The 26,729-nt window shown below is 43.8% G+C and overlaps 1 protein-coding gene across 2 annotated transcripts in view; it reads left to right on the forward strand.

Annotated features, from left to right (window-relative positions):
• The window catches only part of LOC146021013 (dynein axonemal heavy chain 11-like), a 248,607-nt gene that overhangs the window by 90,574 nt on the left and 131,304 nt on the right, over nt 1–26,729 (forward strand). For both annotated transcript variants that reach the window (XM_083154785.1, XM_083154786.1), the window contains 3 exons: nt 2,916–3,098; nt 7,984–8,085; nt 13,110–13,244. In XM_083154785.1, the coding sequence (XP_083010911.1) occupies nt 2,916–3,098; nt 7,984–8,085; nt 13,110–13,244 (420 nt within the window). The remainder of the gene's footprint in view (nt 1–2,915; nt 3,099–7,983; nt 8,086–13,109; nt 13,245–26,729) is intronic.

Below are 26,729 nucleotides of genomic sequence, written 5' to 3' on the forward strand. Positions count from 1 at the left end.
TGAAGCTAGATGTACATATGCTTGTTATAATAAAAGAAATTCCAGACATTACTTATTTCTTCCTTAACTACCGGTGTTGCTGATTGTCACGTTGTCAGTGGGGGAGACCTAGATAATACGCAGTGTTCTGTCCCATAAAGCCCTGGCATAAGATGGAAATGCCTATTTCCCTACATTTAATGCCACAATTATCTCCATGCATTAGGTGCACAGTGCGTTATGTGACGGGTGCACCTGCAGTAAAGGTCGGGTAATTACAATTGGTATTTACTTATCTTTTAAGGCCAATTTAATAAGACATATTCTTGTCAGCTTTCATGTGCGCTCTGCACTATATAACAGAGAGACAAGACCGTTGGAACTACATATATATATTGTATGTGTGTATGTATATAAATATTTTTTAGAACATGGGCCAGATGTACTAAGCCTTGAAAAGTGATTAAATGGAGATTGATAAACCACCAACCAATCAGCTCCTACCTGTCATTTTTCAAACCCGGCCTGTGACTGTGGGGGACACAGCCCATGGGAATGTCCAGCATTTTATGGGCGTACCCAGGGAAATCCGGTGATGACGCAGGTGTGGGGGGGCGTGCAGATAAAGTCAGCTGCCCACCTGCTTCCCGCACCGGGCGCTTGCAGATCAGAGACACCATAGAGGTGTCTCTGATCTGCGAGCGCTGGAGAAATCATTCGATGGTCGCTGACTATCAAGTGATTTCTCCCCCCCCACCCAAGGCGGCAAATGGATGATTATGGAAATGTATACCCGCATGTATCATGGTGGGACTGCAGCAGGAATCTCCGATCCCTGCTGTGATCCCTCCTTCCCCGCTGGCCAACGCATCCCCCATAGGTTTCTACGGTGGATGTTGTGTTGCCCGATGTATAAATATCAGACAGCATCGCATCGGGTCCCAGAGCTACCACCATTATGAGATGGCGGTAGCCCATTTTAGCCTATGGGCCACTTACCGGACTACCAGTGGTGCAGTGTGTTCAGCATGGGTCACACATGGATCAGCACTAAACGCGCATGCACAGACACCCGGCGAAGCAGATTGTACCGACGGCTTCTTTTGGGGCTCCTGTCCCTTCAGCAGGGACCTACATTTCGCCGAAAAGGACGACATACTGCAATGCGATACTGAATGATAGATCCCACCCAGATCACATTGTATATGCAATCCTATGATAAATGGGGCCATAATACTTTAAGATCTCACTAGTTTGGTGCTTCGGGGTGATTGTCCTCTGCTTGCTTCAGGGGTGCCATGCTCTTCACCCACCTGATGAAGGTACCTGGTCACATTGGTGGCCCTAAGTTTAGAATTAGTGTGCAATATCCAATGTCCCCCATATATTTTTGATTTGATTGTCTCAAATAGTCAATGAATAGTCAACCTCCCAAGGTCATAAAGGAGATCGGAGTCCAAACCAATCCCATTTAGGGTTTCCTAGAGGAATTGTCTCCTCGTGATTTGAATATCCACTTTAAAGACTAAAAACTGTTTCCCTGATGAAGTCTGTCTAGACGAAACGCGTAGGGATGTTTCTTAACACTGCAGTTTTGGCCTGGTACAACTTGCTGAAGGACAAAAAAAATAAAAGTTTTGAAAGATTACCTCCGGTTGCTTCACTGAATACTGGACTACCATATTTATGGATATTCTTTACGAACTATAGGCGCCATTCCACAACTGGGTGTTTTATATATATATATATATATGATGACATGCTTCCGGAAGTGAGAGAACATCCGGAATTCACGATCAGAACGCGGCCTCTACCACGAAGAAATAAACAAAATAACCACATTTAATTGCACTTATGAGGAGGCCAGATTATAACAGATATGACCCTAGCCACTGGGAACAAAATTTAAACACTTTTTAAGCTATCAATTATCCGGACGGACACTTCCAGTTCCGGCACTAACCACACCCCTATCTGATTAAACATAGTATATAAACCCCTACTGAACACTCCCTTACTATCCTGCTCCCCTTGAAGAAGTCCATAGGTGGACGAAATGCGTTGGGACCATCCCTCCAATCCTTCATGCTAATCAGCTTTGGAACTGATGCTCTGCTCCACAGATCCTAAATCGAAAAAGTACAAATACTATATATCTATCTTATGAGCTAAGTACAGAGAACTGTGGTTTTTAACTTATGCTTTTTACCTAAGAATTTCCACGCCTAAAACATATCCACTTTTACCCACTCACACTATAATCCTCTGTTCCCCCCACCCACCCCCTTTCCATCTACATTAATTGAGTTGTCTTTTTATATTTATATTTATACTGTTTGTTTTATACCAAACTTTTATATATTGTGTTTACCTTGATTATAAATTAAAATGTGATATTGGTGTAAATTGATTATATAAGTATTTACTATATAAGTCTGGTCAGGCACCTGTGTTCTCTCCACATCCTTCCCAAAAAAAAAATCATCCGATCTACCAAGTTGGACTTCAGAGAACTAGGCTGCCAACCTATCAAATACAAACAAAACTTGCTAGATTAAATACTATATGAATGTACATGGGTGATCAAAAGCGCCAGTGTCTTAGAGCTATATTCTAAAACTATATAATATATATATATATATATGTATATATATATATATATATATGCTTGTAGAGATAACAATGCACAGGAAATAGCTGTTCATCACTGTGGAATGGGATGGTGTAATAGGTGCCAAGGAAAAGACCAGCCAATCAGTACAATGATTACAGTCATGTGGTACAGGTGAGTGAATGCCTGATTGCCCCCATCTCAGAGCACATGTACCAATACAGTCAGGGAACCATTTGCTTATACCGGAGAAAGCAGCAATATGAACCTTACATTACATACGCCTCCATTGTCTGCCACTGATAATATGCTGATTTCCCTCTAGGTGGACGAATTTTTACAGAATTTGATTCATTTTGACAAAGAGCATATTCCAGAGGTAACAGTCAAGGCATTAAAAGATGAATATCTGAAGGATCCCGAGTTTAACCCGGAATTTGTGCGTACGAAGTCGTCCGCAGCGGCAGGCCTGTGTGCTTGGGTTATCAATGTCATTAAATTCCATGAGGTAAAATGTTATAATAGACCAGCAAGAATATAATACCATTCAGTCGAGCAATTATGAACGTCGTAGTTGCTGTCATGTTTACTTTGTGCTAATAATTTGCAAGCTAATTATCTACTAACCTCTCTAGAGATCGTCTTAGCATTGTCCCTTCTCACTGACAGATACATATTAATATGTTGAGAATCTCTTGTTATAAAATCAGTAACAAGCTCATATTTGTATTTATCGTGAGTTTTTCTTAAAGGGAAACCTATCCCTTGGTGATTGGAATGGTGAAACACAACAGGTCAGGGGACTTTTGGGCCCTCATTCTGATACTTTTGGAACAGGGTGAATTCGGCCCCGTTCCGATGTTTGTGCTCTGCCCATTAGGTGCAGCACCCCTTTGTCAACAGCTTCGGTGACTTGCATAGTCGCCGAGCCATTTGCAAGGATTGGGGCGGCCAGGGGGGGAACGGGGTCGCCCATGGGAACACCAAGTGTTTTATGGGCGTCCCCATGAAAAAGCTGCACATCCCCATGGGTACATGGGCAGGGCAATGTGTGCTGGGGGCCGGTGGCTGATGTGACAGGACATCAGCCGCCTGCCACATCTTTGTCCCGTCGCTCGCAAATAAAAGTCATTTCCCACTGTTCCAACTATTTGTGAAGCCAGAAGAAATCATTCGATGGTCAGTGATCGAATGATTTTTCTGCAGCGGAGGCATGTAAGGAGCTGTGTTTTCGTTACACATCCCCTCGCATTGTAGCGGGGGGAATCGGTGGCAGGAGGGGGCGTGTATTCAGTGGGTGGCATCTCAGATGCTTTGTAAACTGCAATCCTCGTAGCTTACCGAGAAAACTAGAATCAGGCCCTTGGTAGAACAATTTGTGCTCACATCCACTAATATGGCGCCCTCTTTAGTCAGGTATGTGTATGTACCACAGGTGCTAAACTTTTGGCAATTACAGTTATGAGGGATGTCTCTCGCTATAATGCTGGGCAGTGACAGCTGGCAAGAGTCTAGCGATGGCACAGAAGTACTGTATGCTCCGACCACCTAGATGGCATTAGGCCAACCATTGCGGTGGTGGGCATCCTGCCACCAGTCTAGATTTATTAAGCTTAGAGAAGTGATAAACTGGAGATAAAGCGGAGAAAAGGTAAAAGGAGATAAAGCACCAGCCAATCAGCTCCCAACTGTCTTTTTCAAACACAGCTGATTGGCTGGTGCTTCATCTCCTTTTACCTTTTCTCCACTTTATCTCCAGTTTATCACTTCTCCAAGCTTAATAAATCTGCCCCTCTAGGTGGCCATACACATGCAGATTTATCTGCAGATCTGTCTGGTTGGAATAAAAACATGGTTATGGATGAGAGCAAATGGCAGTGGACCATTTGCTTGCAAATGCTGGAAAACTGACAAACTGTCACTCATCCATATCCATGTTTTTGTTCCAAGCCAGATCTGAAGATAAATCTTACTAGTGTATGGGCACCTTAAGGCAAAGCATGGGCATACTCTTTCTTTTGTATTGCTGCAAGTTATTCCCCTGCTACAAGCTATTCCACTTTCCCTGATTATTTGATGCATGTAGGAAAGCAAGTTCGGGAGCGTTACAATGTGTATGATTAAAGGCTTTCTTCACACTCGTACGTCAATCTATTAACACGCTGTTAATTCAAAGGTTAGCATGATGTATTTCGTCAGTCCTAGAGCATTCATCACAGGTGGATGTAAAACTTAGACAAAGGTGTATGTCCTCATTAATTGTGAGAGGTCCTATTCATCTTACCCGAGCGTAATTAATGCTGCTTGAAATCCTTAATTTTTCACTATTTGTCATGATGAATATTTTGTTTTCCCTGCGTTATTTATCAATCTGCTCTCATACCTCCTGGATACTTCAAAAAGATGTATGTAAGTACTGGAGTTGTGTGCTGGGAATTATTGCATGAAGTGTGAGCGTTTCAGATTTATGTGCGTGTTATACAGTATATATATATTTCTTTACAGAATTTCAACTTGTTTATATCCTTTTTCAGGATGTTTCTTACAGGATGCACTAATGGGTTACAGTGCATACCTCCCAACTGTCCCGTTTTCAGCAGGAACGTCCCAGTTTTTGTGGACGTTCCTGCCTCCCACATGGGGCCAGCAGTGTCCCACAGTGGGAGGGGGGAAGTTGGGAGTCCCTGCTGCCACCCACTTGTCAGAGGTGAATAGACGCTGAGTGCATGCACACAGGGTCTATGCCCGACAAGAAGAGGGGCAGCAGCGGCAAAACAGGGGCATGGCTTTGCACATGTGATGCTATTTGAAGGCCACGCCCCCTCTCCATGAGGTCACGCCTGCAAATGTTCACAAAGGTCCTGCTGAGCCACCAATGACAGTTGGAAGGTATGCAGTGTGATGTGGGGATTTTACCTATGTGCACTCTGGAACCAAGGAACCAAGATGTAGGGGACCTGAATTATAAAACCAGTAGATACTGTATATAGGGGACCTGCATTGTAAAATATCCATTTAGGGGATTGCTTTTTCTAGTAGTTCTCATGGCACAGAAAGCATACCTCCCAGCCAGGGCCGTCTTAACAGTATTGTGGCCCTGGGCAAAGCAATGCAATGTTTTAAGAATATTTTTTTCTTAAAACAAATCATAACACGCTTCCCCTGCAGTCCTGCACCATCTCTCCACTTGCTTCCATACAATGATTGGCTGTCTGCACTTTGTAAATTTCCAGCCATCCACCAATCAGAATGTTGACAACTATAAACTGTCTGGTGGCAAGCTGGGAAGCAGGAAGGGAATGATGCACTCTGATTGGTGGATATCACCAGCCATCTACCACCAATCAGCATGCTGACAGCCATTCACTGTCTGGCTACAGGTTATGAAGCAGAAAGAGAATGTTTCCAGCTGCTCTAATATTCTCTACTGCCTCCCAAGAATCTCAGGGGGCAGATGCTCAAAGCCCAATTTGCCCCTGCTTGAAGGCCCCTAGGATTGGGGCCCCTGGGCATCTGCCCATTAAGCCCATACGTTAAGATGACCCTGCTACCATTTTTCCTGATTTTGACAGGACTGTGCCTTTTTTTCCCATTTGATCATCGATGTTATCAGGGAGGGATGCAGAGGATCCATTCATAGCTCCCATCTTGTCTTAGGATTTGCAAGGACTCTTCCCTCTTACAGGATACATTGTCAGCTGGACCCAGTTGAAAATGGGGTGGTTGGGGCCGTGTGGTGGTTGAGGGGTGCCATGAGTGAAGGGGGGGAGTGTGAATGGGTAGCTGAGGGGGAAGAGGAAAGGAGGGAGCATATGAAGTGAGAGGTGAGTACGACCCAGTGCTGGTCCCACGAGAACAACAAGCCCTGTCATACTAGCCATATACTGTAGAGGTCAGAGTTAGGTGGGAGGGGAAGGAAGGTCCAAGAGGCATGCAGAGAAAGTCTTTCAGGAGGGGGAGTAGCATGAAAGGGGATTATATATACAGACACACTGCCCATGGTAACCCTACATGGCACCTCACAACCCAGTACAATGACTGGCACTTCTCAAATGTTTGGAAGTGAGGGCAAGGAGCTCCATTACTCCCCCGTCCCCTAACTATGCGGGAGCGTGCAGCAGATGAGCAATGGGCTTGAGCGACGGGTGGATGTTTTTTCATAGTGTCCTGCTATGGAAAGTCATCCATCCCCCGGAAAGTCGCTCAGAAGGGCGAAAATCACTCAGTGTGTATGGACCTTTAAAGTTTCTAGTATTTTCATGACAGTGCTAATGCTCTACTTGTTTTATTTCTGTGTATGTCCCTGTAATGTCCTGTTTGATCCCCTTTATGTTCATATTGGGGATACATCCGTCTTGTCATTAAGCAGAAAGTGAGAGATTTGGTAAGAAATCTCCAGGTTTTTTTTAAAGCGGCAATCCTTTACACTGCAAAACCAGTTGGATTTTTGAAGTGTAAATGATTTCCCCTTTAAAAAAAAAATTCACCCAATAACTCCAGCTCATTTCAAAATAGTTCGTAGAATTTTCTATACCGTTGTTGCATAAGTGCACTTTGCTCATTAACTGCGAGAACTTTTAAAGGAAGTGTGAAAGTCATATTTTATTCTAATCAATTAAATTCCTGTGTGAAGTGACCTGAACAGCCGGGAGAGACACGCTCATCCTTCATCGCCTTACCGCTCTCCCTCGTTCTCAGCTGCTGATTTGGAACTCATAAACTCTGTTATACGGAATGTGTAATATTGTCAGACCAGGCGTATCTGTTACTATATATATATATATATGTATATATATATATATATATACATAGTATATAATACAGAGACAAGAAGTAATATTGAGCATTATAAACGGGGCTTCATGTTTATAGTCTATGGTGAATGTGAGCGTTCACTTGCATATGTGATTTCACTTTGTGTCACCCTATTAATTATCTGATGTACAACAACTGCTTTATAAATGATGATCTATCCCTAAAATAGCCAGAGAGGGATTCATTGGGGACAGGAGTCGGGAGCATGTGGAACAGTGGGGTAGAAGTATGAGGCAGTAATAAGAGAGGACAAGTGAGCAACCAATCAGCTGCTTTGGTATAAATGTTACATTATGCAAATTACAGATATTACTTCAGTGCTGATTGGTTGCCATGGGCCACTTCTCCTCTGGTTCACTTCTCCTCCCTTATCACCGCTTCATACATCTACCCCTATATACATTACTTGTTGGCGATACTGTGATAGTGGTAAGCTAAGGTTGCTGTTGTTTGTTAAACCCGGAACCAAAGACATAACCCCTTTAGTGAATGCTAAAGGCCGGCTATGTCTCAGCGTTATGTGTTGATATTGTGAACTTTTAAAATGAAGACTTTCGGTAACTATGCCATTACTTTAGGTTTACTGTGAAGTGGATTACAAGCGCCAGTCACTATCACAAGCTACTACAGACTTGGTCTATGCAGCAGAGAAACTTGAAGTCATTAGGAAGAAGCTTGCGGTATGTGTCCTCAATATCACATGTTCTTAATACATTAAGCTGTTTGTATGTGGAAAGTTTTATTTGGAGCCGTAATCAACTGTTCATTACTTAAGCATTACACTAGAGCACGGGTTCTCAAACTCGGGCATCAGGACCCCACACAGTGCATGTTTTGCAGGTCTCCTCGCAGAATCACAAGTGAAATAATTAGCTCCACCTGTGGATCTTTTAAAAAGTGTCAGTGAGTAATGAATGCAGCTGTGCAGCTGCCTGGTGACCTGGAAATCATGAACCTTGTGAAGGTCCTGCGGACCGAGTTTGAGAACCTTATTTATTGGGTATACAGTATAGTGAAAGTAGACCGTTCTGACCATTGAAAAAGGCTCAACGCATTTTAAAAGCTTCATTTAAAATGCTTCTACAACTATGAAAGAAAATATAACTCAGTATAATTGCACACGCTGTCCGTCTTCTGTTTGGGTAAAAAGGTTCCATATGTTACAGCATTGGGCGGTATTCAATGCCGCCGGCGAGGGGGTTTGTGAGACGAGGATGGGTTGTTTTTGGCAAAGATTGTAGAAAAAAAGCCATCCTCGCCATCTAACCTCCTCACCGTATGCAATGTTCCGGGGAAATCCTCGCCATCAGAGGACGGCAAGAATTCCTCCAAACAGCAAGGTCCACACAAATTCAATAAACCAGCTGCATATAGTGGCAAGCCTTGCCGTTTCGATGGCCGCATTCGCCGTTTCCACCTTGCTGAAAAGAACCAGCAAGGTGGAAACGGCGAGTGAAGGGGGGTCAGTTGAAAACTACGAGCTATGACGGCGAGCTACCGGCACTACTCGTCATCATAGCTTGCCTAAACAGCATTGAATAATACCATAAAATGTTGTAGCCTATTGTGGTGATTCCCAGAGTACAGTACATGCAATACCACAGTGTTAGGCTGGATATATCACAAGAATGTACATGGCAATGGCGTAGGTGAAAAGTTTTTTAAAACAAGCTTGAATTATCAGGGTTAATATTACAGGGTTACAGTTAATATATTGTACATTCAAATAAACCAGTAAGAATTTCCATAGCTACTCTTTTGGGTCGGAGTTGAATGGAAGCTGGACTCATATGGGATATTTACTAAGATCGAATGGGTAAGAATGCACCCATTCATACCTCTTCAATCTTAATTACGTCTGGGACCCAGCAACTCACAACTTTACAATCAGCTGGATTTGGCTGATTTGACCTTTTTATGTACAGCAAGTTCTGCCAAATTCGGGTATACGAATGAGCACACCAGTGGTTCCCAAACCTAGATTGCCTCGGGACCCTTGCAGGGGTACCTCATGTTGGTGGCACAGGACCAATGCAAATTGTTAATGATCATTGTAATACGCAAAACCAGTGCTGGTAGCTGCCAGTGGTGTAACTACTGTAAGGCAGCCCCAGCAACGGCTTGGGGGAGCAAGCTACAGTGGGGTCTGTGTGGGTGCCGGCAACCGCTCGACACTGACACCAACAAACTTTTTGGCAGGGGGAAGCAAAATTTATAGTTATGTCAATGGTAGCTGCCAATCATAAACTATGTTGATGAACAGTGAATACTGTCCCTACCCACATAACTAAACCTGACATACAGTATAAACACAACTTACTTTACTATTTTTTCTAAATTTCCCAATAAGAAACTTTTATCCTATCGGTACTGTGAAAACAATTCTGATACTCCAGGGAGCCCTAATTCAAAAAAGTTTGGGAACCACTGGAGTACACCATTGATAGAACTTGGCCGTATATGGCCATAGAGTTCTATCTGATGGGCAAATTTACTATCATCATACTGCTGAATTAATCTGTGAATTCAGACTTTGGTATGATACATTTGCTGGAATTTGGGGGAAATTTACTAAAGAAAATTTGTAAAAAATAGGTGTATTTGTATCCAGAAATACACTTACTTTTCACATTTACTATCCCGAAAATACGGCAATTCGTATTCGTATTGATGTGCTATCAATACGAATACGAATTGCCGTATTTTCGGGATAGTAAATGTCAAAAATAAGTATATTTCTGGATACAAATACACCTATTTTTTACAAATTTCCTTTAGTAAATTTCCCCCTTTATGTCTACCTCCGGTGGCGGTCCACCAGCAAATATATACAGTCTTCCCGGAGCTAAGTGGAAGATGTCTATCTTGCAATGTGGAATTTCAACACAGTGACAAGATGGCTCCACACATGTGCAGAAATAAAGCGGCCATCTTGGTTAGAAAATGAAGCCTCCTTATAGGAACCGTAAATGTAAATTTAACACATTTTATTGTACCTACGAAGTACCTTTTCAGGTGTGGCTGCTTCTCTGAAAAACTATTGGCAGATTTAATTGCAGGAGTGTCTTTTGATAATTTGAAATTAGCCCTTTTGGTTGGAAACCCCTGACTTTCAGCCTATCATTGCAATTTCATTAAACAAAAAACTGCATTTAAAAAACTTAGGTACAGATATAACGATACATTTTCAAAAAATAATGTCTAACATTTCGAATTTCAGTAGTTATCGAAGAGCTATGAAATCCAAAAACACATTTCCAGGCAAATCCCCCAATTTACCATTTATTTAAATATTGAATTTCAGTTTTACAAGTACAAAATAAGTTTTGAAAGGAAGCTCATGATGAAGAATAAAAAATATGCAGTGGGTATTTAATAACTAGAACAACGGCGAGATAATTAACGGGCATGCATAAAGATTCATGCTTTATACCAAAATTTTAATTTTGCACATAAATGTGCCTGATGTAGGCAGCATTTAATCACCTAGCTGACAGGAGTAACTACTTTCATTTAACCTTGACTGAAGATCATGAATTCTAACAGGTTTAATTGGGTACATCATTTAACAGAATGAACCGAGCTAATTTTTCTCAATTCAGAGCGTGTGATTGACACGCTCAAGCAATGCTACGCCGCACAATTAGCGCTGTTCTGTATTCCAGATATGGACAGCATTTGCCACAGCGATGTGACATTGTTTGATCATAGTTGCTGAAAAAAAAGAGAGTTGCCTTACCCTTGTTTAGAAAAGGGGAAAGTTTAAAATAATAAATTATTATGACAGACATTAGTGCAGTTCCTTTATTGTTTGCTGCAGTTTAATCACATTAATATGCAAAAAGTGTAAGCGAAAGATGTTAAAGATAAATGCGTAATGCTAATTGCAATTTCTATAGCTGCTACTTACTATAAAGGAATACTCTAAGCAATTGTAAAAGTAACTATATATATATATATATATATATATATATATATATATATATATAGTTGTAGGGGCGGCACTCCAAGTAGCTGGTGGCTGTGGTTAAGGATAAATCAAATGAAGCGGTGCCCTCCTTTGTGTCACGGAACTCCCGACACTGTATGCAACGGGTGGGAGGGACGGCGGCACTCGCAAATGAAGAGACTGGAGACAACTTCTTCCACTAACGTTTTGGAGCTCTCTGGCCCCTTTATCAAAGTGTAACAAACCAGTGGTTTGTTACACTTTGATAAAGGGGCCAGAGAGCTCCGAAACCTTAGTGGAAGAAGTTGTCTCCAGTCTCTTCATTTGCGAGTGCCGCCGTCCCCCCCACCCGTTATATATATATATATATATATATATATATATATATATATATATATATATATATATATATATAATGTATGTATGTATATAACATAAATTGGCTGTGATAACTAAAAAGTTAGCACATTTGACCAGCACACCACCATCCAACATTTCAAGAATTTATTTATCTCGTCATCAGGGTTGAGTTATATATACAGATGGAGCCGCCCTCAGCATTGCCAAGCGCTCCCCAGATCCCCCTATCTGGCGAGTGCTGGTGGAGGGCGGCGATGTGCGGGCTGTGGACAGGGACGCGCGAGCGGCTCACTCGCTCCTGCTTCCCCGTCAGTAAGGCGTCAGGGAGCAGGGACAGGGGGCTTCCCTGCCCGTCTCCGCTTCAAGGAGACAGGCAGGGCTTCCGACAGATTGGGGCCCGCACAAGACTTTCTCGTGCATGCCCGCCCCATTCTGTCAGACTCCGGCAGCTGGTGTGGGCCGGCCATGGCGATAGAATCACCAGGAGCCGCTTTAACGAGAGTGGCTCCATCTGTATATATATATATATATATATATATATATATATATATATGTGGCAGGGACAGCATAATTCCACATGAACTGAATCAGTCCAGGGTGAAGAGCAGCAGCAGCAGACGACCGATTGGATCTAATATGGGTTTTTCTAAGATCTATTGTTAATCACTGTCTGCTAATTAACAACACCTGTGATTTCCTGTTATATGTTTGTTCAGAACAGAGAGTCAGTGTTCCCAATGCCTTTTAGCGGTTGGGCAATGCCGCCCTGCTCTCTTTTGCATTTGCATGCCTACCGTGCAAGCTCTTAGCACATTAAGGGTAACCTGGCTGTGCAGCATAGCTCCGAAGCCAGTCACAGGGTAGACATTTTTGGGGTTTGCAGCGGCCATGTGTGATGTCTCGCAGCCATCACGGCGCTCTTCCCAAAATGGTACGGACACATCTGCATTGTCCAACCATGCTCCCGCAGCACTAATTCGCCACCCTATGTTGTCCTTTAGACTGCGCCCACATTTCATTCACTGCAACCACAGTTTAAGGCCTCGTGCACTGGTACATGCCCATAACTACAAAGACTCTCATGCTGATTCGGGCCCTCTGTGCGAAGAACATGAACTGATTGGATAACTTATGGTATATCAGATACTGTACCAATGATTTTAATACTATGCATGAATATCTGAATACTGTTTTCAATATATGATTATAGTGATTATCTTACAATTAAATGTTTCGCAAATCTTTGAGATCTTATGAACCAAGCTTGGTATTCGATCTTACGGGCTTACTTTCTTAGAACCTAGGCTAGTATTCTCAACACTGCAAAACGTTTCTAGTTCTTTTGTCTATAAACTTTCTGAAATCAAAAAATGACTGCTTTCTTATCATTTAAAGGAATTAGACACCAACCTGGCTGCATTGACAGCGTCCTTCGAACAAGCTACCATGAAGAAAATCCGCTGTCAAGAGGAAGTGAACAGAACTAACAAGACAATTCAGCTGGCCAACAGATTAGTGAAAGGTCTGGAGGTGAGGTCCTACAGGGCAGGCTAATGAAGCAACCTCTAGAAAGTACTTCTTTGTTATACACTACTGAGCTAGCAATACTAGAGGCACTTAGCTGGGAAACTGATGAGCTGAAAGGAATTATATCATTATCATGCATTTATTTTCATGGGAGAAATGCATTTATGACCTTTGTACATTTCCAGCACTTCTTTGTAGAGGAACTTAAATCAAGAGTGATACATTTTGGAATATTAAGTATTATGTATCCACTATAAATGCGATTAATTAAAATGCATGGAGTGCTAATAACAATAAAACAATGTTAATGATGCTTTTAAGAGCTGGTTTGCCGGTGAATATATTGTCTCTCGGCCAGTTCCTTAACTGTTCGTGGGTCAGATACCATCCAAACACATCACTGTGAAATGCGTTGTCAACAGCTGTTGCAACGGGCCAGATAAATAAATACAAATTTATGGAACCGGTTCGGCTTAATTCTATTGCTCCTGGGGGGGAAAAGAGATCCTCTATGTGCTTTGTAGCTGTGTAAAGGACGGTCAGCCAGTCTCCTTCCTTTTCCATCATCAATTCTAATCTTGTCACTAAATCACTCAGATCTAGCAATGTCCATTTAAAGATTAATTTGGTGAATTTTCCTCTATGCTTGACTGCCGTTCAGCATGTTATTCCTTTGTAACGGGATGTGATTGAATTTCAATTGCATAGCCAAATAAATGGGAAGGCAAAGGTAGATAAACGCCGGGCCACAAGATTTATCTGAGTTTTATTTATGGCCCTGGGTTTGATTATAGACAATCCCTAGCAGAGTTATTGTCAAGTCTTAGGAGCGCTGCAAGACTGATCTCCACAAGCGTAGACTTTGTGCAGGCTAGACTAGAACAGATTTAGTTTCCTAATATATAGGAACAGTTTTCTGGTCTTATGTAAAAAAAATATTAATGGCAAGCAAAGATCCTATAAAAAAAAAAGTGATTTAGAAGTGAAAGCCAGCTGTATAAATATACGGGTATTGCTGGTGATGTCACTGTATAAACATTTTAGCAGGTGGCAGATCCATGTATGATGCAATAGTGGTTTCCGTATTGGTTTCTGCAGCATTTAATTGCTAGCTTTCTCTTGCACTCCGTAGAGGTACGCGGGAACACTGCTGATGTGTAGATATCATATACGGCTAATATCATGTGCAGCCGAGCTCTGCCCCCAAAGTGTTTAGTGCTTTGATTTGACAGTCATCGGATTGGTTTAATAGGATGCCTTTTCTGTTATATTGGCGTAATTGTTACAGGAAAGTTGTTCTATTGGCCTAATCTCATTACCTGGATTAAACAAGAACTCTTATTGGATGCTGTGAGTAATACAGTAAGGTTACAGTACACAGTTACTGAAATATTGCCCTACATTTACTTTCTGTTACTATGGTGTTACCATGACCTTGGTATATTCCCTATCTGCACATGATTCCAACTATCCCAGTAGAATCGAAGGTACTGTATGTAAAATAAGAACTGTCCTATAGGAATTCCATGTTCTGTGTTATGTGGTATTTTGCAGCTTTGACTAGGGATGGCTATCAAACACTGATGCTCGCCCAATTTTTTAAAAACTTTTTTACGGCTACACTGCTACTAAGCTGCCTACCAGTAGCCCTGCTCCACAGAACCACCGCTGGAACATCAATGGTACACCATTACATAGTTTCATACCATCTTTCATAGGGAGAGGATTTAGCAGTAGCAATATAGTACAGTATAGGTCAGGGGTGGGCAATAAGTGACCCTCCAGCTGTTGGTGAACTACACATCCCAGCATGCCTTGCATCAGTTTCAGCATGGCCAAATACCAAAACCAAGGCAAGGCATGCTGGGATGTGTAGTTCATCAACAGCTGGAAGGCCACTTATTGCCCACCCCTGGTACGACCTCATCTAGAGTCTAGATATGGAGGCCATATCTCCAGAAGGATATAAATACTCTATAGATGGTACAAAGAAGGGCAACTAAAATAGTACATGGCCTACATCACAAAACGTACAAAGAAAGACTAAAAAAACTCAATATGTATAGTTTGGAGCAGAGAAGGGAAAGGGGGGACATGAACTTTTAAATATATCAAGGGTTTTAACAAGGGACGGGTGGGAGATATTCTTCACAGGAAGAGAAGTTGTAGAACAGAGAGGGAGGCTCAGGGTAAATCTGAGGAAAATTACTTCACAGGAAGGGTAGTGGACAAGTGGAATAGCCCCCCATCAGAGGCAGTAGTACAATTTAAATATACATGGTATAGACATAAGGATAGCTTTACCGCAAAATACAGATCGAATAGGGTTTGACGTAACAATAGGGTTAAAAAAGGGGCTGAATGGTTCTGATCTGCCATCAAATTCTATGTTTCTATCAATGGTTCTGGGCAGTATTTTCTGCCAGTGGCAGACATCAGTGGGGGGAACACCAATGGCTTACACTGCTGCCGATATCTTAAACTCAATCACTGCTTGGCCAATCGCAGAATGTTTTGATGTTTGTACTATAGAAATCCTGAAAAACTGAGCAGTAAGTGAAACTTAATGGGTGTAAATTAAATCAATTGCACCCATATTTCAAATATTGATCTCCCTCGCCTCCATTCAGTCCAATAACAATGAACTAGGCCTCTCTCATACAACTAGGCTTGCAAGCCAAATAATAGAATTCACATGTAATAGAAATGCCTATTTCTCCAAACAGCCCTAGCATTACCTCCTAAAAACTGCATCAGTAAAGAACCCAACTATTAAATAGCCTTCATACAGGAGGAGAGCCTGTTGCAAGGTGTGTGTGTGTGTGTGTGTGTGTGTGTGTGTGGTGTGTGTGTGTGTGTGTGGTGTGTGTGTGTGTGTGTGTGTGGTGAAGGGGGGGTTGATAAAGAGAAGAGGAGGCTGTTACATGCCGATTAGAGTGAGACACAATTGTTGTTGCTCCCTTAATGGAGGAGGGGGAAATCAGAGTCAGGCATTCACCCACTGAGGGGAGTGGAGGGAAGAAGAGTGGTTGACTATGTGTGTGTGTATGGGGGGGGGGGGGAAGGGAGCGGAGATTGAGGGGAGGGAGAGGAAGCTGTCACACAGAAAGAAGGGAAGGATGGACTGTCACACTGGGGGAAGGGAGGGGTAGACTATCACACACTGAGGAGAGATATGGTTAGGCTATCACACCTTGTGGGGAAAGAGGGAAAACTGTCACACAGGGTGGAGGGAGGGGTAAGCTATGACAACTAGGGCAGGGAGGGGTAGGCTGTCACACACTGAGGGGATAGAGAGGAAGACTGTTACACCTGGGGGGAGAGAGAGAAGTAGTCTGTCACACACTGAGGGGAAGGAGGGGTAGGCTGTTACTAGGGTTTCCACCTCTCCAGGATTTCCTGGATTCTCCCTGAATTGGTGGCAACCCTCCAAAATGTTTCTGCAGACTCTCCCAGAATCCGGGTGACTTTGAAAGCTTCCACAGCCTCCCAACTGAGTGCACACACTGTCAGTGGCATAGGGAGTGTGGTTCCAGCGGAGCGTGAGCTCCAGGGGCCAGAAAGGCCACAGGGTATGCACAGTGTGTCTCCAGCACTTGCGAGTTGCTGCCCGCCCCACAGCTCCCTCTACCTAATATTTAAACTGGGCCGCAGGAGTGGAGAGGACGGAGGAGCGCTGTGCAGCTAACAGCTTAGGATGCTGCAGCAGTGCTTCTTCCCAAACTGAGTCTCAGAGGAGATATAAGCCGGCTGCTACTGTGTATCAGTCCCAGGGCAGAGCCGTCTGTGTGTGGAGGGGGGGGGGGGGGTGTTTGTGTGTGTGGACGGTCAGTATTTGGGGCAGATATGCATGTTAGAGAAGTGAGGGGGTGGGGGAAGTTGCTGTGAGGTTGTCACTGGTGTCAGGGTGAGGGGAGGATGTATGAGGTATCTCCGTGTAGGAGTTGTCAATAGGGGAAATGTGTTATTAAATGTAACAATAGGGACTTCAATACATGTCTGTATTAGAGGCCATGCCCACTTTTCTGAAGAGGTCATGCCTGTTTTACAAAGCCACATCCATTTTTCCTGGAGCGCACGCACACATGAAGGTGTGTGTGTGGGGGCTCCAGGAATCGAAGATGCCTGAGGTGGCAACCCTAGCTGTTACACCTGGGGGGAGAGAGAAGTAGTCTGTCACATACTGAGGGGAAGGAGGGGTAGGCTGTTACACCCGGGGGAGAGAGAAGTAGTCTGTCACATACTGAGGGGAAGGAGGGGTAGGCTGTTACACCTGGGGGGAGAGAGAGGTAGTTTGTCATAGACTAATGGGAAGGAGGGGTAGGCTGTTACACCTGGGGGGAAAGAGAAGTAGTCTGTGACACACTGAGGGGAAGGAGGGGTAGGCTGTTACACCCGGGGGGAGAGAGAAGTAGTCTGTCACATACTGAGGGGAAGGAGGGGTAGGCTGTTACACCTGGGGGGAGAGAGAAGTAGTTTGTCATACACTAATGGGAAGGAGGGGTAGGCTGTTACACCTGGGGGAAAGAGAAGTAGTCTGTGACACACTGAGGGGAAGGAGGGGTAGGCTGTTACACCTTGGGGGAAAGAGAAGTAGTCTGTGACACACTGAGGGGAAGGAGGGGTAGGCTGTTACACCTGGGGGGAGAGAGAAGTAGTCTGTGACACACTGAGGGGAAGGAGGGGTAGGCTGTTACACCTGGGTGGAGAGAGAAGTAGTCTGTCACATACTGAGGGGAAGGAGGGGTAGGCTGTTACACCTGGGGGAGAGAGAAGTAGTCTGTCACACACTGTGGGGAAGGAGGGGTAGGCTGTTACACCTTGGTGGAAATAGAAGTACAGTAGTCTGTCACACACTGAGGGGAAGGAGGGGTAGGCTGTTACACCTGGGGGGAGAGAGAAGTAGTCTGTGACACACTGAGGGGAAGGAGGGGTAGGCTGTTACACCTGGGTGGAAATAGAAGAAGTCTGTCACACACTGAGGGGAAGGAGGGGTAGGCTGTTACACCTGGGGGAAATAGAAGTAGTCTGTCACACACTGAGGGGAAGGGGTAGGCTGTTACACCTGGGGGAGAGAGAAGTAGTCTGTGACACACTGAGAGGAAGGAGGGGTAGGCTGTTGCACCTGGGGGGAAAGAGAAGTAGTCTGTGACACACTGAGGGGAAGGAGGGGTAGGCTGTTACACCTGGGTGGAGAGAGAAGTAGTCTGTCACATACTGAGGGGAAGGAGGGGTAGGCTGTTACACCTGGGGGAGAGAGAAGTAGTCTGTCACACACTGTGGGGAAGGAGGGGTAGGCTGTTACACCTTGGTGGAAATAGAAGTACAGTAGTCTGTCACACACTGAGGGGAAGGAGGGGTAGGCTGTTACACCTGGGGGGAGAGAGAAGTAGTCTGTGACACACTGAGGGAAAGGAGGGGTAGGCTGTTACACCTGGGTGGAAATAGAAGAAGTCTGTCACACACTGAGGGGAAGGAGGGGTAGGCTGTTACACCTGGGGGAAATAGAAGTAGTCTGTCACACACTGAGGGGAAGGGGTAGGCTGTTACACCTGGGGGAGAGAGAAGTAGTCTGTGACACACTGAGAGGAAGGAGGGGTAGGCTGTTACACCTGGGGGGGGGGAGAAGTAGTCTGTCACATACTGAGAGGAAGGAGGGGTAGGCTGTTACACCTGGGGGGAGAGAGAAGTAGTCTGTGACACACTGAGGGGAAGAAGGGGTAGGCTGTTACACCTGGGATAAATAGAAGTAGTCTGTCACACTCTGAGGGGAAGGAGGGGTAGGCTGTTACACCTGGGGGAGAGAGAGAAGTAGTCTGTCATATACTGAGGGGAAGGAGGGGTAGGTTGTTACACCTGGGGGGTGAGAGAAGTAGTCTGTCACATACTGAGGGTAAGGAGGGGTAGGCTGTTACACCTGGGGGGAGAGAGAAGTAGTCTGTCACACTCTGAGGGGAAGGAGGGATAGGCTGTTACACCTGGGGGAGGAGAGAGAAATAGTCTGTGACACACTGAGGGGAAGGAGGGGTAGGCTGTTACACCTGGGGGATGAGAGAAGTAGTCTGTCACATACTGAGGGTAAGGAAGGGTAGGCTGTTACACCTGGGGGGAGAGAGAAGTAGTCTGTCACACTCTGAGGGGAAGGAGGGATAGGCTGTTACACCTGGGGGGAGAGAGAAGTAGTCTGAGACACACTGAGGGGAAGGAGGGGTAGGCTGTTACACCTGGGGGGAGAGAGAAGTAGTCGGTCACACACTGAGGGGAAGGAGGGGAAGCTATCATACAGAAGATAGGGGAGTGATGGGTAGACTGTCAAAGACTAAGGTGAGGGAGGGGTAGACTGTCATATATTAAGAAGAGAGGGCGACTGTCACACAGGGTAGAGAGAGGGGTAGGCTATCATAAATGGTGAAAGGAGGGGTAGGCTGTCAAACTCTGAGAAGATAGAGGGGAAGCTGACACTCCCTGAGGGACTTGATGTCTAGATGAGGTCTATGTCCAGTCCAGACTAGTCCACCCCTATATGCATATAACAGCCACTCATGGATTGCAGTTGTATATTTTTCTAACTCATTCATATCGCCACAGTCTCTATACTAATAAAAATCAATTTTAAAATACTATTTTGCTATGAGGATTCTATTGTCTATGAAAATCTGATGGTTGCGACTGTAAAACGTGTGTACGACACTTAGATACTGTACACAATGTGTTGTTACCTCTAGGTCACACTTCATCCTCCAAAGGCAAATCTGATCCTTCTAGGTGCTCACTGTCAGGCCATAGATCACAGTAACCTGATAATAGATGTGTCAGGTGGGAAGCACTGCTACATTCTACTAGTTATTTGTTAGCTCATTGCTCCCTCGTTATGCTGAAATGATGTGTTACAGTATATGTTCCCGCTCCTTACACAAAATAACAGACAACGTATAAAAGCAACATCCAAGCTACTAATAATGGTTCTGTGTCTGTACGGATGAACATGGCATCAGGAACTACCCTTAGCATTCTGTTACAGCTTCAATGTGTCTTTAAGGAATGATATATATATATATATATATATATATACACAGGTAGGGAGATGGCTGGCACTCCAGAATCCTATAATTATGGCCCAGGTGCCTTTCCAGAGGATTTTTTCAAATGCTCAGTACAGGTAGAGGAAGGTGGACGGCACTCACAAGGTCTTCTTAGCGTAATAAACACACCACACTTTGGCTTGTTAATCCAACGTTTCAAATCTTATTGAAAGAGTTTTCGTCAGGGACACAAATACATAAAAAGTGCTTACCTTTATACCAGAGACAGACAGTGAAGATCTCCGTTGCGCCCGCCGCCGTCAGCGTGTAGTCCACTGTTGATGACGTCAACACCGTCTCCACGGTGTGACTCACTGGAACGCAAAAATGCGGAAGTATGCGCTCCAACTGGAGCCGCTTGAGCCGCACAGAGAACTGTGCTGTCATCACCGGAGCTGGAGGATTCATATACATAGAACGTGCGCTGCACTGCTGGCGGGTCTAAAAGATGCAGAAAACAAAATATTAAAAGTGATCACCCAAATGTGACGTTTACAAATAAAGAAAAAAATACATGTAAGAACACACAATTCTTCAGTCCATACACTGTGTTAATGATAACTAATAATTGCATGGAATACGAGGAGAGAAAAAATATAAATATAAATGCAGTAATGGAGAAATACATTGCATAAAAATGTTGAGGAAAAAAGATGGATGTCTGTTTTTAGTAAAAAAAATATTTGAATGAAGAAAGAGCATTTATTAGAAAAAAATCATTTTTAGAAAAAAAACTCCCTTGAGAAAAAAATTTTTTTTAGAAAAAAATTTTTTTGAAAGAGAAAAGTTTTTTCTTGTACTGTCCTCTTGATGTCAAAAAAGAAAAAAGTATCACAAAAAAGAGGATTTGTTTCTTCATCTTGGATTTAAAGAATGATGTTGTTGACCTAAAAAAAGGAACTCCATGAGAGATGTTCATTGAGGCCTCTCGGTGATACCGTGTCGAAGCGTGATATCCAAAGTGCTTCTTTTTGTAGGAGCAGTTTTGCTCGGTCTCCACCTCTTTTGGGCATTTCTACATGGTCGATGATCTTGTATCTTAGTTGAGCAAGTGAGTGTCTAGCTGTTTTAAAATGTTTTGCGACCGGTTGGTCAACATCTTTTCCATCCAGAATCTGGCGTATAGCATGACGATGTTGGTTAGCCCGTTCTCTGAAGGTGCAGACAGTTTTGCCTATATAGGCGAGTCCGCAGGGACACTTAATAATATAAATAACAAACTTGCTCAAACAGTTTAGGACATATTTGATGGCTACTTTCTGTCCAGAGTGAGGATGTGTGATAAATGGCCCAGTTTCCATATGGCCACACGTTGTGCATCCCACACATTTATAACAGCCATTCTTCTTAGTCATAAAGTGTGGATTGATGGTTGGTTCTGCTGTGACATCATTTCGTACAAGCCAATCTTTCATATTTTTGCCCCGTCGTTGGCAATTAAGTACTCTTTTGGTTTTAAAGACAGGAAGGTTGGGATCAGTTGCGACAATCGGCCATGTTTTCTTGATGGTTTTGGCCACCACTTCACTTGCTGTGGTGTAATTATTGACAAAGGGTATTATTTCTTGTGTTTTCTTTGGTTTAGTTTTCAAACAATCCTCCCTTGAGATGTTGAGGGCCTTGTTTTTTGCTGTTATCAGATCTTTATGTGAATATCCTCTTTGTAAAAATTTATATAGTAATTGATCCATCTGATTGACTGCTTCTTCGTTGTTACTGGTTATCCGCCTGACCCTTAAAAATTGTGAAAAGGACACTACTGATCTTTTACTCAATCTACAAAGACTAGGTCCTATTTCTCCAGATGTGTTAATGTGTTGTGTAGACGTCACAAGCCTGTGCACTAACATACCGCACAAAGAAGGTTTGGAATCGGTAAAGACCTTGCTGAAAGACAACAGCAATTACAAAGGCCCTTCAATTGACTTCCTGATTTTACTGCTTGAAAAAACGTTGACTAGAAACTTTTTTTATTTTAATGGCGAATGCTACATACAAAAAATGGGGTGTGCGATGGGCAGCAACGCAGCTCCGGCGTTTGCGAATGCCCACATGTTCGCTGTAGAAAACCGTTTATTCTTCGATAATCCAGATGTCCGGCATCGATTATTATTTTTTAAACGCTTCATCGATGACATCATCATATTCTGGCAGGGGACACAAGATGAATTTGAAGAAGCAATGGTCAAGATTAATCAAATGGACCCTACTATCAAGTTCACTTACGAATGTGACAAGAGACAAATTCATTTTCTTGATGTCCTCATAACAAAAGAAGATGACCAACTGAGAACTGGCATCTATGTTAAGCCAACGGACATGAACACTCTGCTACACTTCCGCAGTCACCATCCCAACGCCATGAAAAGAGGGCTGCCCTTTTCACAATTTTTAAGGGTCAGGCGGATAACCAGTAACAACGAAGAAGCAGTCAATCAGATGGATCAATTACTATATAAATTTTTACAAAGAGGATATTCACATAAAGATCTGATAACAGCAAAAAACTAGGCCCTCAACATCTCAAGGGAGGATTGTTTGAAAACTAAACCAAAGAAAACACAAGAAATAATACCCTTTGTCAATAATTACACCACAGCAAGTGAAGTGGTGGCCAAAACCATCAAGAAAACATGGCCGATTGTCGCAACTGATCCCAACCTTCCTGTCTTTAAAACCAAAAGAGTACTTAATTGCCAACGACGGGGCAAAAATATGAAAGATTGGCTTGTACGAAATGATGTCACAGCAGAACCAACCATCAATCCACACTTTATGACTAAGAAGAATGGCTGTTATAAATGTGTGGGATGCACAACGTGTGGCCATATGGAAACTGGGCCATTTATCACACATCCTCACTCTGGACAGAAAGTAGCCATCAAATATGTCCTAAACTGTTTGAGCAAGTTTGTTATTTATATTATTAAGTGTCCCTGCGGACTCGCCTATATAGGCAAAACTGTCTGCACCTTCAGAGAACGGGCTAACCAACATCGTCATGCTATACGCCAGATTCTGGATGGAAAAGATGTTGACCAACCGGTCGCAAAACATTTTAAAACAGCTAGACACTCACTTGCTCAACTAAGATACAAGATCATCGACCATGTAGAAATGCCCAAAAGAGGTGGAGACCGAGCAAAACTGCTCCTACAAAAAGAAGCACTTTGGATATCACGCTTCGACACGGTATCACCGAGAGGCCTCAATGAACATCTCTCATGGAGTTCCTTTTTTTAGGTCAACAACATCATTCTTTAAATCCAAGATGAAGAAACAAATCCTCTTTTTTGTGATACTTTTTTCTTTTTTGACATCAAGAGGACAGTACAAGAAAAAACTTTTCTCTTTCAAAAAAATTTTTTTCTAAAAAAATTTTTTTCTCAAGGGAGTTTTTTTTTCTAAAAATGATTTTTTTCTAATAAATGCTCTTTCTTCATTCAAATATTTTTTTTACTAAAAACAGACATCCATCTTTTTTCCTCAACATTTTTATGCAATGTATTTCTCCATTACTGCATTTATATTTATATTTTTTCTCTCCTCGTATTCCATGCAATTATTAGTTATCATTAACACAGTGTATGGACTGAAGAATTGTGTGTTCTTACATGTATTTTTTTCTTTATTTGTAAACGTCACATTTGGGTGATCACTTTTAATATTTTGTTTTCTGCATCTTTTAGACCCGCCAGCAGTGCAGCGCACGTTCTATGTATATGAATCCTCCAGCTCCGGTGATGACAGCACAGTTCTCTGTGCGGCTCAAGCGGCTCCAGTTGGAGCGCATACTTCCGCATTTTTGCGTTCCAGTGAGTCACACCGTGGAGACGGTGTTGACGTCATCAACAGTGGACTACACGCTGACGGCGGCGGGCGCAACGGAGATCTTCACTGTCTGTCTCTGGTATAAAGGTAAGCACTTTTTATGTATTTGTGTCCCTGACGAAAAATCTTTCAATAAGATTTGAAACGTTGGATTAACAAGCCAAAGTGTGGTGTGTTTATTACGCTAAGAAGACCTTGTGAGTGCCGTCCACCTTCCTCTACCTATATATATATATATATATATATATATATCAGAGAGCACTCACCAGGCTAGTTTGATGAAGCAAGTAAAAAGTTGTAGTTTAATCCAACATACGTCACATACAGCAGGTCGACGTTTCGGGCATCACTGTGCCCTTTGTCAAGACATACAACAGGACTTGTGAGAGCAGCAGGCTGAATTGTATGTGGCTCCCTCCAGATTGGATCGGAGGAGTCTGAGATTGCTGCGGATGGAAGCCACGGTCTTCCTGAGTGCGGATGGCCGGAGAGTCGACCAAACGCCCTCTGCTGGTGTTTAAAACGGCCCAGCACGAAGCCGCATGGAACTCATGCTCAAACCCATTAACCAATTACCCAAAGTGTATGTTGTTGATTGCATTCAATTAACTAATTGGCTTCGCGAATACAAATGAACCCTTACTACATGTCTATTTATTGAGTTTTCAGTATGCCAATTTCCGCATATTAGCAAATGGTCATTTAAAAATAAATATGAATAGTGGTGCGTTTGTGTGTTAAAGCAGTGAAATATACAAGCGATAGGAAGGCAGCAGAGTGGTGTAAATGGTTAAACTTGCATAGTATGCTTCCCGTGTTGTAGGCATGTAGGTAGATAATTGATAAATGCAGGGCTGGTGCAAGGCACCGGAGCGCCCCAGGCGAGGGGGGGTGGGGCGCCCCGGTGCCTACGGGGGGGGGGTACCTGCGGCGCTGTGTGATCTGGCAGCGGGTTCCCTGCAGTGATGCACGCTATCTGGCAGCCAGGCGGCGCGGGAAGCGCTGATGGGTTTGAAAACTCACCGCACGCTGATTGGCTGAATCTCAGCCAATCAGCATGCGGAATGTTTTCAAACCCAGCAGCGCTTCCCGCGCCGCCGCCTGGCTGCCGGATAGCGCGCATCACTGCAGGGACCCCGCCGCCAGATCACACAGTGCCGCAGGTACCCGGCACGGACACCCCTGCAGCCTCCATGCGAGAGGCGAGGGGCGAAGTGCCGCCCTCCAGTGGCTGGCGCCCTAGGCAAATGCCTAGATTTGCCTAGTGGTGGCGCCGGCCCTGGATAAATGAGAGAAAGCTGTATGCTGCTGGGGAGTGTATGTGCATTGTGCATGTTGATTGCGCGGGCGAATGCGGGCCCGATCATGCAGTTGGTGTTCGGCTGGTCAACAAGGCTTGAGACTTGCTTTTTTCTGAAGAGTGTTTTTCATGTGATAAGCTCTGACCGGTCGGAGACTCATGCGAGGCGTACGCCCAGCACTTGTTGTCACCACCCAAATGCACGCCACCGGTTAATGCCCAGTTTCGGCCACTTTTGATGTCGTGCCCTGTGATACACCCACATTATGCCCACTGTGTCCGACCGTTCACGGTGGTGGGTGGCAGCACATGCGCATTGTGACTGGTACGCATTCCCAGTGGGCTGAAAACCACAATCCGTCCGAATTCTTATCCATCCAACTCAATCAGAATAAGGCCACAGTCTTGCATTGTTATGCTTCCGCTTTATCGCCCCTTTAGCACTTTACAAGGAGTTATACATCTAGAACCAATGATTGTTCTCTGTGCAGCAAGCTGGAATGTTCACTTCTCTTGGGAGTCTCTGACTCTCTGAGAAGTGTCATAATAACCAAGACTAACCAACCACGATAAACATAGTCCATGCCTGAGAATTTACCACATTAATAACAGCAATACACTCGAGAATATATGACATGGAATCTTGTGCAGTATAATATGACATTTATAATTCAAGGACACATTCTGCAACCTGATCCCCAGGGGAGGAGGTGGGCCCTCAAGCAATGAGTCCCACTTTAGGGTTCCCCGTACCACTGTGGGACAGTCCAAACCTGGCTAAGGCAACCGTGGACCGCATCCAGAAGGGTGGTGAGAACAGTGATGAGGAGTGAGGGTAATCTTTTAGAATAGTACAATAGCCTAGCATACAGTACATCACTCCTGGCTGAAGCCTGTGTCACTGTCCTCACCTTTAGTTTTTCAATCTCATTAGTCATAGCCAGGCTGGTGTGGCTTTCTCAGTGATGTCAAAACTATTTTCTTGGACATTAACCCCCATCACAGTTTGTGATTCCAGAGTTCACGCTAGTTACATCTTACTCAGATGACTTTGTGCATGAATCATAACTAATTCAATTGAGAATTCAGTTGTTATCACCAACCTATCTCCCGTCTAAAGTGATGCGAGATCACAGGGCGATATTCAATTGATGGTGGATATCACCATCGCTTACGTTTCACCCCATAGCTGTTACACCTGACCAAACAAATAAGCATGATGTGAAAAGACCCTTTTGAGCATTAAACCGGTCACTTTTTTGCATTGCCAGCAGC

The sequence above is a fragment of the Crinia signifera genome, chromosome 7, assembly GCF_055691185.1.
Source record: "Crinia signifera chromosome 7, ASM5569118v1, whole genome shotgun sequence".
NCBI lineage: Eukaryota > Metazoa > Chordata > Amphibia > Anura > Myobatrachidae > Crinia > Crinia signifera.